The 13,531-nt window shown below is 42.2% G+C and overlaps 2 protein-coding genes across 2 annotated transcripts; both read right to left on the bottom strand.

Annotated features, from left to right (window-relative positions):
* Nucleotides 1–1,041: 1,041 nt before the first annotated feature.
* On the bottom strand, nt 1,042–2,238 carry LOC136971647 (uncharacterized). Its single transcript, XM_067266115.1, has one exon. The coding sequence runs from the start codon at nt 2,236–2,238 to the stop codon at nt 1,042–1,044; it is 1,197 nt and encodes a 398-aa protein (XP_067122216.1).
* Nucleotides 2,239–12,349: 10,111 nt separating this feature from the next.
* LOC136971646 (uncharacterized) lies at nt 12,350–13,444 on the bottom strand. Its single transcript, XM_067266114.1, has one exon. It carries the CDS (start codon nt 13,442–13,444, stop codon nt 12,350–12,352), a length of 1,095 nt encoding a protein of 364 aa, XP_067122215.1.
* Between the last annotated feature and the right edge of the window lie 87 nt (nt 13,445–13,531).

The raw sequence follows: 13,531 nt of genomic DNA, 5'->3' as shown, positions 1-13,531 counted from the left end.
ATGTTATGCTAGAAACATACTTCCTCCAAGAATCCCTTTGGCTTTGCCTTCTTATTTTTCTGGCATTAGCCTTTGCTTTCTTAAAAGCAACCAAATTGTTAGCAGTGGGGTATCTTCTGAAAATCCCCCATGCTTTCTTTTGCTTTTTAAATGCTGCCTCGCAATTCTCATCCCACCATGGTTTCGGATGTTTTGGATATCTGGTTGACGTTTTCCCCATTGTTTTTTCAGCTGCCTGAATAATACTGGAAGTGACAACTTCTACTGCATCATTGATATCAGCAGTATTGACCATTTCCTCAGTGACGTTAGCCAAAGAGGAAAATGCAGGCCAATCTGCCGTTTCAAGTTTCCAGCGTGGTGGACGGGCTGTTTCACAGCTTTCTCTGCCTCGATATTTTAAAAATATTGGGAAGTGGTCACTAGAGAGTGGATTAGATCCAACCTCCCATGTAAACGCTGAAAACAGATTCGGGGTTGCTAATGATAGATCAATGGCAGTGAATGTTCTTGTTGGGGCGTGGAAGTATGTCACTTCTCCAGTATTAAATAAATATAGTTGGTGATTGCCTATGAATCTTTCAATGGCTCTGCCTCGACGGTTGATATCGTGACTGCCCCACATTAGATTGTGACCATTGAAATCACCAAGTAAAAGGAAAGGAGTTGGCAGCTGTTCAACCAATGAATCCAATTCATCGTCATTGACTCTGACATCTGGTGGCAAGTATATGGAACAAACTGTGACAGTGACGCCCATAGATATTCTGACTGCCACAGCTTGCAGCTCTGTTGTTATTTGTACCGGAAAAGACGGGATGCGGTTTGAAACCAGTACAGCCACACCTCCACTGGCGCAAGTGTGGCTGTCGTCATCTTTACGGTAAAGATCGAATCCTTTTAAAGAAATTCTTTCTCCAGGTTTTAAATGTGTTTCCTGGAGTGCCACGCAGAGAGATGTGGTAGGTGATGTCAAGTGTTTAACGTCAGAAAAGTTGTTGCGGAAACCACGACAGTTCCACTGAATTATTTTATAATCCATTATGTGTTTGATACAGCATTCTTTGCAAAGGTGTCCCTCTTCAATTTAACTGATGATTTTCCTTTTAAAGGCGATGTTGTTTGGGTCACCTCCAGTTTATTCTCTTCGTCAGAGATATCAGAGAACTCACTCATCGACTGAGCCTCCGATTTTTTGGATTTGGAGAGTGCTGCTTTCACTCTCTGTTTGTTTAGTGGGTTCTTACTCGCTTTTTTGGAACCCACATTCCTAGTTGTTATCCCAGTTTTTGGTAGAGGTGTTTTTGCTTTTGTACTTTCCTGTTCTGGTGTTTTCATAGATGAGAGTATTAAACATTTCGCATGGCGTGTAAAAGATTCACTTGGGGATACAGAAATCTCTGTTTGAACCCCACATGTGTTAGTAGATTTCACCACGGCAGCAAATGTCTTTTGTTGCATAGGTGCACTTGGAGTGACCATACGACGAGCCTCTGGATATGAGATGTTTTTCATAGTTTTTACCCGTTGGATCTCTTTTTCTCTTTGCCATGCGGTACACTTTCGTGAGTAGGAAGGATGGGCATCTTTGCAGTTCACACAGTGTGGCGTACTTTTACATTCAGTACTGTTGTGACCTTCAGTTCCACACTGTGCGCACAAGTTTTTGCCTCGACAAGAGGTCTGGGAATGTCCAAATCGCTGGCATTTAAAGCAACGCAGCGGATTTGGAATATACGGACGAACTGCGCAGCGCAGATATCCTGCTGTAACGAAAGATGGCAGTGTCGGGTTGTTGAATGTTATAATTAAATGTTTAGTGGGTATCAACTTGCCGTCTCGACGGATCGAAATGCGTCGGACAGAAGTGACACCTTGGTCCGAGAGGCCGATCTGAATGTCTGATTCGTCTTCAGACATCAAGTCAAACTCAGATATCACACCACGTGATGAGTTCAAACTTCCGTGTGGTGTGACCGATATTCCCATGTCTCCAAGAGTTGTAATTGACAAAAGCTTTGTTGTTTGTTGAGGAGAGGCTGTTTCTACAAGTAAGTCCCCTGACCTCAATTTTTGAATTTTTTTCAAATGCCCAATGGTTGATTCAAACAGCTTTTGAATCAAAAAGGGGGAACACTTAGCAAGGGGTTTTTCTCCAGTTGCATGCACTATTAAGTAAGCAGGTTGGCTGGAGGTCTTTTCTTTTGTCTGTGCTTGTTTTTGGTTTTTGGTATCCATATTTAAGAATTTATATTCAGCTCCTAGTGACCCCACCCACCATGGGGCCCAACAAGGGGATGCCGTCACATGGGAGACTCCCATAGACCGTCGCACCAGGGTTTCCCAGGAGCTATACCCTCACAATGCAGTCGAGAAAGAGCACACCTTGTCTGACGTGTCTGCCCGGTCTGCATCGATCGGTTGACTCCAGGCCGAGGTCAACAATGACTCAACGACCAGCCGATTGACTCAAACGGAGCCTGATTTGAGCCTCCCGTTTATCCGAAGCAGGGGCCAAAGCAGTGTGTTGGGGACGTTATGTTGCCCCTCAACTACCAGGATCCCCTTTTCCGGCATACGGGTCACCACGCACGGCAAACACGTGGGTGGGCGTTCAGATCCCAGGGATGGTAAAGAAGAGCTTCTAAACCATCTCTGGGAGGTCCCCTCACCATGGACAAGAACCCACATCGAGGGGTCCTAGGGTTGAAGTAGACCATCCAAAGTCAGAGTAGATCAGTATGACGCGACAGCATCTTATTGATTAGTCCCATATTTAAGGCACAGGCCAAAAACCCCTTCATTTCTTTAACAGTTATACTTTTCCACTTCTTCAAATACCGGGGCACATTCCCTCCATGCCATTTATGTCTTGCTTTGCATTCCATTTATGACTTGACACATTCCCTTTCACTTGGTGTTCACAAGTGAAAGGCTTCACCCCGTATGAATTTGGATATCAGTTATCAGATGATGATTACATGTTAAAAACTTCGTTTGCATTGATCACAACTGAAAGGCTTTTCCTCTGTGTAAATTGTGATATGAATTATCAAATTCGAATGAGTTTTCGATTATTATTTAGAAAAACTTTACAGTTACTAACTTTTACCTGGTAGCTAACAAAGCCCTATTTGTCCTCTAGTATCTGAGGGGCACACCATATCTTCCCTCCATTCACTCGTCAGTTTGCAATTACCGCCACAAGATATGAATGTTCAAAACAATATGTGACCTGGACCTACAATCTACATCGATGATATTAACAATTAACTCAATTAATTCTATTCTTCCAACTCAAGGTACTTCAAAAATTTCAGATGATCAGGACAGTCCGCTGGATCTCCTTCCTTTTAGTCTCTTCCGTATGTAAAACGCATCTTAATTTTGGAGGCAATTTTTCGAAGAAAAAAGATTGAACTGATCTCTTTCAATCATCAGTCTGATAGCATTAAAGCAGCTCAGCATCAAGTATACAAACAAAGTTTTCAGGATTCAGAAGCTTTCAAAGGTAGAAGTGAACCATCCAAAGTCAAAAGTAAACCAGTATGATGCAAAAGCTGCTTTTTTGATGAGTCCATTATTTTTAAGACACAGTAGTGCTTAAGTATAACTTTATTTGCAATGTTCACAAGTGAAAGGCCTTTCCCCTGTATAATTCCGAAGATGAGTTTTCAAATGATGTTAAAGTGTGAAACATCGTTTGCAGTGTTTTGCAAATGTTTTGCAATATCTTCAAATGCAAGTGAAAGGCTTCTCCTAATATGAATTTGGATATGAGGATTGTCAATTTCCTTGATCCTTTGGGAATGTCTAGTCCAAGAAGATATGAGGGTTTCCGGTTGAAAAATGGCCATATTTATAAAGTGGCATAAAACATCAGTTGTGCCAATGTTAACATCACTTTCTGATCCATTGCTTCCTGATCTATCCTCCTCGGATTAAGGTTCCAACATTTAATGCAGCTAAATCCCCAAAACTAGATTTCCAGTTCAGTTTGTTTCAATGTAACTAACTAAAATATAACTTGTAAATCAAGCATTCTCTTGCCACCTTGCTCAATAAGCTTAACTCTCACATAATAATTGTGATTTTAAGTAATTTTCTGACAATAAATTATACAATTAGTAGATACCACAGTGGTGATCATGGTTTAAGCCAACACTGAATAACTGTCAAAAGAGTCCAAAACTAAAGGTCCTGTTGAATTTGTAATTCAAAAATCATAGCCATTACAAAAAGAACTGTTAGAGAAGAATCTGTGTGGGAAGCCGTTGTAATTGGGAATCGACGATGGCTGTGAAAAAATGGCTGTTGGCCGAACTTTATGAAAGACATTCAAAACTGATTGGCAAAGAATTTGAACCGCTGCTACTATATAAGAAGCACTTTTTTCAGCGAAAAAAAAGAGTTCTATTCTCTCTCTCTTTGAAGCCTTGCTGAAACCTTGGTGAAAGTGGACTCCCATTGGGCTATCACAAACTTTTCCTCCTCAAGAGGTGTAAAATTAGTACAAGGTTCAAGCATTTAAAATGACCGTAGCAAGTGAGAAAAACGCTGTTTAGAAAACATTTTATGAAACCACGGAACGTAACTCGCGAGAGAAGTGGACCAGTATAAAGCTATATCCAAAAGAGAGCTGAAATTTGGCACGAAGATCATAATCCAATTCTCTACAGCCAGGCAACGTGGGTTGCTCCATAATTAAATGGATCAAAACTTGCTTGGCTATATATATATATGGGCCATAACTGTTAATAGTTGTCCCTGAATTAGGGCGACTTCTTTGTTTCGTGCACCGATCAACTGTTTTGCCCAGTTGACTTCATTGTTGATGTGAAGCCGGGAGTTGAGAATATAAATAATAAATAATAATATTACTGTTTTCTTCCTATTCGAAGTCTAGTTTTAGTTTCTAGGAATCCGTTTTTGTGTTTTGAAAATAATTTAACAGGACAACTAACTTAAACGGACATCTGTTGGAAGTTCGCCCACCCCCTGTTGGCAAAGTGGTTGTCGAGTTAAAGTCGTTAAACCCGTGATTTATCCGGTAAACAAGATTGAGATGGTAAAGAAAATGGGTGCGCGAGACGATTTAATTGTCACATTCCCGACCTAATTGACAGATCCCCAATCGTAGATCGTGGGAGCAACTGACGGGATCGACTGACCGGGGTAAGTTTGGGTCATCGGGTGCACCGAGTTCAAAGCGAAATCTGTCCGGCTTTCCATCGAAGGAGGCGGTATTCTAGCGAGTGGTCCCGCTGCGCCTTCTCCAAGACAGAAAAACACATTTAGATGTAATTTACGGGACAGTCGTCCAGGGAAGGGCTTGACCCGACTCGGACAGGGAGCGGCCCGAAAGGGAGAGTTCGAAATCTTCGGCACCTCGCGGCCCAATCGCGTCCTGGCAACAGACCAGGACAATAGAGAGAAGAAACCCCCGTTCAGACCAACCAAAAATCGGGATTTCGGGAAAGAAAGGTTATAAAGCCGAAACTCTTGGAAGCATGGGGAGGCAGAAGTGAAGGTTGAGAAGAGAAGACCGAGTTGACGGATATCATATACCAGACTTCGAGGACTTCGAGCGTTTTCACCCGTGAGTGACTAAGATTAAGGGACCCAACTTCCCATCGTGGTTCTCCGAGGAACTTTTCTCCCCAGCTAGCCTCCAGTGGGAACTTTCCTCTACGGTAACAGACTCCAAAACAGACGGCGAACCACCTACCAAGAGGAACGGACTAACGAGACGACACTACTCTTATTGTAAGCATGTTTCTGTCAAAATAAACGCGTTGAAATGGAAAACACAATCTCAGGTGTGAGTCGTCTTTGCGTTCAGCAAACCACTACCCCCATACGGTAAAGGCCCTTTCGAGACATCCTGACCTAAAGCGAGTCGGGTCAACTTCGCCCCTTTCACTAAGAGGCGCAAATCCTCACAAGTGGTGTCAGAAGTGAGATTCGCAGTCCGAAGAAAAAAAATGTACAAAAATATGTATAATATATATATTTTTTTTATATACAAAAGTTGGTGAAGAACCCGTTAAAATTGGTTGGAAATAGAAAGTGGGGCTAGACAAATGGACGCAGAGGCGACGCACAGTCACGCTCAAGAAGAACGAGCGGTTTCGAGAGATAGCTTCGGCTTTGTAGGAATGTGACTGGCATATTCCGGAGAAGACGGGCGCGTAACGGACTTTTTCGAGAACGTTAGACAAAATAGTAGTCTGGCTAAATGGACTTCCCAAACAGTGCCTGAGCATTGCCAATGCAAAACTCACAGGAGTTGGCATGGGATTTCGCGCGACGCGACGTTAAAATGAAGGAAGTAAGCGATTAACGATAGTTTTAAAGCGATTAATGATTGAACGATTCGATGAACAGCCTTATTTGATCCGTGTCCAGAAATTCACGCGTGCAAGCAGAAACAGTTAGTTAGTTAGTTAGTTCTAGTTTTTTGGCACAAGAGCCAAACAGGCTATGCTGCGCCATGACAAATGGTAAAATTAAACAAAGCTAAATATATATATCACAAGGCGTCAATACAACACAAAAACACAAACAAACAGAACAACACAAATATAAATATATAATAAATAAATAAATAAATAAATAAATTAGTTAACTTAAATCTCTCTATTAATATTTATAACTTTCAAAAAGTTCAGTATCTTATCAAGATTTGGCCTCTGGCCCAAAATCTCTCTAAAAGTTGCATTTCCAAAATGCTGTCTGCGACTCTGGTCAAAAGCAACACAGTTGCAAAGTATATGTTTAACACTTAAAGTACAAATGCAATACTGGCATACTGGCTGGTCATCACCCTTCAAAAGGTATTGATGAGTAAGCCGAGTATGTCCAATTCTCAGGCGAGTAAGAATGACTTCAGATCTCCTATCATACTGTTTCTTGTGTGTCCAATTTTCTATTATAGGTTTGATCTCGTAAAGTTTATTGTGGACTTGTTCGTTCCACACATTTTGCCATCTCTCTGCTAGTCGTTTTTTAACAACCAGCTTCAAGTCACCTCCTTCAATGAACATTGTATGCTGAGAAGGACTTGCTGACTTTGCAGCTGCATCAGCTGCTTCATTCCCTTTTATACCTACATGGCCTGGGACCCAACGAAATTTTACAAAAATATTACTTGCAATAAGATGGCAAAACAGTTTGTGAATTTTAATCACTATAGAGTGAGAACTAGGTTCATGTGAGATCAAAGCCTGAAGTGCACTAACTGAGTCAGTGTAAATAACACAGCGACGATGACCTTTACTAATTATATATTTTAAGGCTAGATAAATAGCCTGACACTCTGCAGTAAAAATGGAAGAATTTGATGCAATTTGTTCTGCCACGATCTCATCCTGGCAGACAAAGGCTGAGCCAACGTAATCAACCGATTTCGATCCATCAGTATAAATAGGAATTAAATTCCTGTCGTAGTGTTGAATTTCTGCAAAGTGCTGCCTATAGATGTAGTCCGGGGTGGAATCCTTAGGAAACTGCTTTAAGCTAAAGTCAACATTAATCACAGGAGTTGACCAAGGTGATATATTATCGACCTCGACCTGTGAAATGTTGCTTGTGTCCAGGTCAATCGTGCTGCTTACATTCTCCATTCTAATGTCAAATGTAGGGACACAACTTGGGCGAGCTGTAAATAATCTTTTCAGCTGAGTATCTGATACTCTACAATAAACTGAAGGTTTAGCCAGAAATTTCTGTTTAATGTAATAAAACAAAGACAACTGCTCTCTCCTGAGAGATAGTGGAGGCTCATAAGCATCCACGTACAAACTTTGAACAGGAGAAGTTCGAAATGCACCAGTGCACAAACGCAATGCTTGATGGTGGATTGGATCCAGCATCCGAAGAGTAGATTCTCGCGCAGAGCCATAAACAACACATCCATAATCCAGCTTAGAGCGAACGAGGGCTCTATATATCCTGAGCATCGAACATTTGTCTGCTCCCCAGGATGAGCAGCATAATACCTTTAAAAGGTTCAGAGATTTTAAACATCTACTCTTCAAATTGCGCAAGTGTGGCAAGAACGTCAATTTATGGTCGAACACAACACCCAAAAATTTTGCTTCATTGACCATTGGGATTTTAACCCCATTTAGGTGAATTTCAGGTTCCAGGTGCAAACCACGCCTTCGGCAAAAGTGGATGCACGAGGTCTTCTCTGCATTAAAAGTAAAACCATTGATCTTGGACCAACAGTCTATGCGATTTAGGGAGGTTTGCAGTTGTCTTTCAATAAAACTCATGTTAGTAGACTGACAGGAGATCTGAAAGTCATCCACATACAAAGAGTGTTTCACACTGGAAGGAAGACACTTAGCTATGCTATTAATTTTGATTAGGAACAGAGTCACACTCAGAATAGAACCTTGAGGAACACCCTCTTCTTGTGTGAAAGGCCTAGACAAAGTGTTGCCCATCCTGACTTGAAATCTTCGATTTTGCAAGAAGTTTTTTATAAAAATTGGCAGATTACCCCGCAGTCCAAATTCTTGCAGATCACGGAGTATTCCATATCGCCAGCAGCGGTCATAAGCCTTCTCTATATCGAAAAACACAGACACTAAGTGCTGTCGTCTTACAAACGCTTCGCGTATAGATGTTTCAAGGTTTACTAGATTGTCTGTGGTACTTCTGTTCCTACGAAATCCACTCTGATGTGGTGAAAAGTAGTTCTTTTCCTCTAGGAGGAACATCAGGCGTCGGTTTACCATTCTCTCGAAAAGTTTGCAGAGACAACTAGTCAGAGAAATTGGTCTATAATTAGAGGGATTCTTGCAGTCTTTACCTGGCTTGGGAATGGGAATTATGATAGATAGCCTCCAAGAGTCTGGAAAAGTATGTTCTGTCCATATTCTGTTGAACAGATTCAGAAGGTTACTAAGGGAATTGTCTGACAGATTTTTAATCATGCTGTAATGGATTTTATCCGGACCTACAGCAGTATTCCCCGAGCGAGAGATTGCTGTACATAGTTCTATTCTGCTAAATGGCACATTATATTCCTCATTAGATGGAGAGTGGAAGTTTAGATATTGTTTTTCACTTTGGACTTTATAAGCCTGGAAATTTGTTGTATACATAATATTGCTGGATGAAGACGAAAATGTTTCACCCAACAAATCAGCAATACCTTTAATGTCACTGATTATTGTGCCATTATTTTCCAGCATGGACAGAGAGTGAGAAGCATATTTCCCATTAATTTTATGGATTTTATCCCAGACTGCTTTTGAGCTGGTGGAAGATGTTATGCTAGAAACATACTTCCTCCAGGAATCCCTTTGGCTTTGCCTCCTTATTTTTCTGGCATTTGCCTTTGCTTTTTTAAAAGCTATCAAATTCTCAGCAGTGGGGTATCTTCTGAAAATCCCCCATGCTTTCTTTTGTTTTTTAAATGCTGCCTCACAATTCTGATCCCACCATGGTTTCGGATGTTTTGGATATCTGGTTGACGTTTTCCCCATTGTTTTTTCGGCTGCCTGAATAATACTGGAAGTGACAACTTCTACTGCATCATTGATATCGGCAGTATTGACCATTTCCTCAGTGATGTTAGCCAAAGAGGAAAATGCAGGCCAATCTGCCGTTTCAAATTTCCAGCGTGGTGGACGGGCTGTTTCACAGCTTCCTCTGCCCCTATATTTTAAAAATATTGGAAAGTGGTCACTGGAAAGTGGATTAGATCCAACCTCCCATGTAAACGCTGAAAACAGATTTGGACTAGCTAATGTCAAATCAATGGCAGTAAATGTTCTTGTTGGGGCGTGGAAGTATGTCACTTCTCCAGTATTAAATAAATACAGTTGGTGATTACCTATGAATCTTTCAATGGCTCTGCCTCGACAATTGATGTCGTGACTGCCCCACATTGGATTGTGGCCATTGAAATCACCAAGTAGAATAAACGGAGTTGGCAGTTGTTCAACCAAGTCATCCAATTCATCCTCATTGACTCTGACATCTGGTGGCAAGTATATGGAACAAACTGTGACAGTTACTCCAATTGAAATTCTGACTGCCACAGCTTGCAGCTCTGTTCTTATTTGTACCGGTAAGGAAGGGATGCAATTTGAAACCAGTACAGCCACACCTCCACTGGCGCGAGTGTGGCTATCATCATCCTTACGGTAAAGATTAAATCCTTTTAAAGTAATTTTTTCTCCAGGTTTTAGATGTGTTTCCTGGAGTGCCACGCAGAGAGATGTGGGAGATGATGTCAAATGTTTAATGTCAGAGAAGTTGTTGCGGAAACCACGACAGTTCCATTGGATTATTTTATAATCCATTATGTGGTTGAGGCAGCATTCTTTGCGAGGGTATCCCTCTTTAATTTAACAGGCGGTCTCTCTTTTGGAGGTGACATTGGTTTTTTTACCTCCACATTATTCTCTTCATCAGAGATATCAGAGAACTCGCTCACAGACTGAGTCTCTGATTTTTTAGCTTTAGAGAGAGCTGCTTTCACTCTCTGTTTGTTTAATGGGTTCTTACTAGCCTTTTTTGAACCCAGGTTTCTTGTTATCACCCCTGTTTTAGGGAGGGGTGTTTTTTGTTTTTTATTGTCATTTTCTGCTGTTTCTTTTGAAGGGATCAGTAAACATTTTGCATGGCGAGTGAAAGATTCCTTTGGGGAAACAGAAATGTCTGTCTGAACTTCACATGTCTTTGTGAATTTCAGAGCAGCAGCAAATGTTTTTTGTTTCAGTGGTGCACTTGAAGTGACCATGCGACGTGCCTCTGGGTAGGGTAAGTTGTTGACTGTTTTTACACGCTGTATTTCTTTTTCTCTCTGCCATGCAGGGCATTTCCGGGAGTAAGCAGGATGGGCATCTTTACAGTTCACACAGCATGGGGTACTTTTACATTCTGTACTGTCGTGACCCTCAGTCCCACACTGTGCACATGCGCTTTTTCCTCGGCAGGATGTTTGCGAGTGTCCAAACCGCTGGCATTTGAAACAACGCAGCGGATTTGGGATATATGGACGGACTGAGCAACGTAGGTATCCTGCTGTTATAAAGGATGGCAATGTTGGTTTGTTGAAAGTAAGAATCAGGTGTTTGGTTGGTATCAACTTTCCATCTCGACGAATTGAAATGCGCCGGACAGCAACGACACCTTGATCTGAAAGACCAATCTGAATATCTGATTCGTCTTCAGACATCAGATCAATTTCAGATATCACACCACGTGATGAGTTTAAACTTCCGTGTGGTGTGACAGTGATTTCCATTTCTCCCAGGGTCTTTGTTTCTAGAAGTTTTGCAGATTGTTGTGGGGAGGATGTTTCCACCAGTAAATCACCTGATCTTAATTTCTGAATTTTTTTCAAATCTCCAATAGTCGACTGGAACAATTTTTGAATCAGAAAAGGAGAAGCTTTAGATAATGGTTTGTCACCAGTTGCGTGTACTATTAAGTACGCTGGGGTACTGGACATTTTTAAATTTTTCCGCTCTTTCGGATCTTTTATTTTTGGGGAATCCATGATTAAAAGTAAAACATTCAGCTTCTGGTGACCCCACCCACCATGGGGCCCAACAAGGGGATGCCGTCACATGGGAGACTCCCATAGACCGTCGCACCAGGGTTTCCCAGGAGCTATACCCTCACAATGCAGTCGAGAAAAGCACACCTTGTCTGACGTGTCTGCCCGGTCTGCATCGATCGGTTGACTCCAAGCCGAGGTCAACAATGACTCAACGACCAGCCGATTGACTCAAACGGAGCCTGATTTGAGCCTCCCGTTTATCCGAAGCAGGGGCCAAAGCAGTGTGTTGGGGACGGTATGTTGCCCCTCAACTACCAGGATCCCCCTTTCCGGCATACGGGCCACCACGCACGGCAAACACGTGGGTGGGCGTTCAGATCCCAGGGATGGTAAAGAAGAAATACTAAACCATCTCTGGGAGGTCCCCTCACCACGGACAGGAACCCACATCGAGGGGAGTCACACTCAGAATAGAACCTTGAGAAACACCCTCTTCTTGTGTGAAAGGCCTAGACAAAGTGTTGCCCATCCTGACTTGGAATCTTCGAGTCTGCAAGAAGTTTTCTGTTGATCCAATTTGTGTAAAAGAGCACAGGAATAGTAGGGTTATTGACTATAATCATCATCCTTGGATTATTCTCATCGGAATAAAGAGTTCTATAGGATGCCCGGAGACATCCCGGTGTACCTCTACAGCAGTATGGTTCTTGAACGATTGCTATATCGTTATCTTCCATTGTTTTGCTTAATGCTGAAGTTGCCCCTATTGACTTTTGGACATTTATTTGTACTATTTTAATCTTTTTAATCTGTTCATGTTCGTTAGTTTTCGCCATAATCAGTTTTGGCTATTATCATTTTCCGTATCTTCTGTACCAGGGGGCATTTCTTGTCGAATGCATTATGATTTAAAACTGTAAGCTTCTCTTTTTTACAATTGCAACATTCTGCTTGTCCCTTCTTTGGACATTCTTTGTATCTGTGACTTTGTCCGCATTGGCTGCAGACAAGCCCTTTCTCAGTGCAATCCTTTGCCATATGTCCAATTTTGCAGCACTTGAAACACTGCAGGACATTTATGTACTCTTCGATTCCACATCGGGACCATCCCAGGTTTATCTTCTTCCTGGTCAGAAGTAATCTTCTCACTCGTGGGCTGACTTCTGCAACCCAGTTCACCGTTCTCTTTGCTTTATTGCCATAGTGAAACTTTAGGTCTAATTCGTTCCTGTATTCGTCCATGTCCATATTGCAGTTAATAACATCGTTTTGTTCGAACAGGCAGTCTTTAACTTCTTCCTTTGGGGTGTCTGTTGCCACTCCATATATAACCACTCTCGGCTTCCTCTTGACCGGCTCTCGTGTCCGTAGTCCAGTCCTCTGTTCTATCGCCTTTTGTAATTTTTCCTTCTCTTCCGCAGTTGCGACCTCTATCGCCAGCCCTCCTCTTCTGAGCTTTCGTATCGCTTGGATTCCTACGCCGATCTCGCGAGGGTTGATACTTTTCTTCAGCTGCTCTTTCGTTTGTTCGGCATCTTCTCCTTCTTTCTTCAGCTCGATCAGGAGTATCTCTTTCTGTGGCCTTGTCTTCTTGGCCGTCACTTGCGCATAGCTTGGCGCCCCCACGCCTGTCTTGTCAAGTACTTTGTCTAGTTTCTCGTTTATTGTTTCCATCGTGGCTTGCAATGGAGTTATTTCACTGTCTTTTAAAAGTTCGATTATCTTGTCTATTCTTTCGCAGACAAACGACACGTGTTCCTTCGTGCCTAGTCGGCAGTTGCTGTTCTCCAGCATGTAAACTTGCACTTCTTCGCGGATCCTTTCCGCTGTAGTCACTTTGTCTTCTTGCAGTGTGACTTCCATCTGCTGTGACGACAACTCGTCGTCAGATTCTGAGAAATGAGGCCGCTTGGCCATAGTCCTGAACAGGACTATTAACGTGTTCAACAGTTCGCAGTTAGCTGATTGGTTTCACCCCTGAGGGTTACTCACAGGCAGGACCTC

This window comes from Centruroides vittatus, unplaced genomic scaffold (assembly GCF_030686945.1).
Source record: "Centruroides vittatus isolate TY-2023 unplaced genomic scaffold, ASM3068694v2 contig_266, whole genome shotgun sequence".
NCBI lineage: Eukaryota > Metazoa > Arthropoda > Arachnida > Scorpiones > Buthidae > Centruroides > Centruroides vittatus.
This window is presented reverse-complemented; position numbering and strand designations above follow the sequence as displayed.

Coding starts and splice junctions, on each gene's coding strand:
- LOC136971647 (XM_067266115.1), bottom strand. CDS start 2,238: ATGGATACCAAAAACCAAAAACAAGCACAGACAAAAGAAAAGACCTCC.
- LOC136971646 (XM_067266114.1), bottom strand. CDS start 13,444: ATGGCCAAGCGGCCTCATTTCTCAGAATCTGACGACGAGTTGTCGTCA.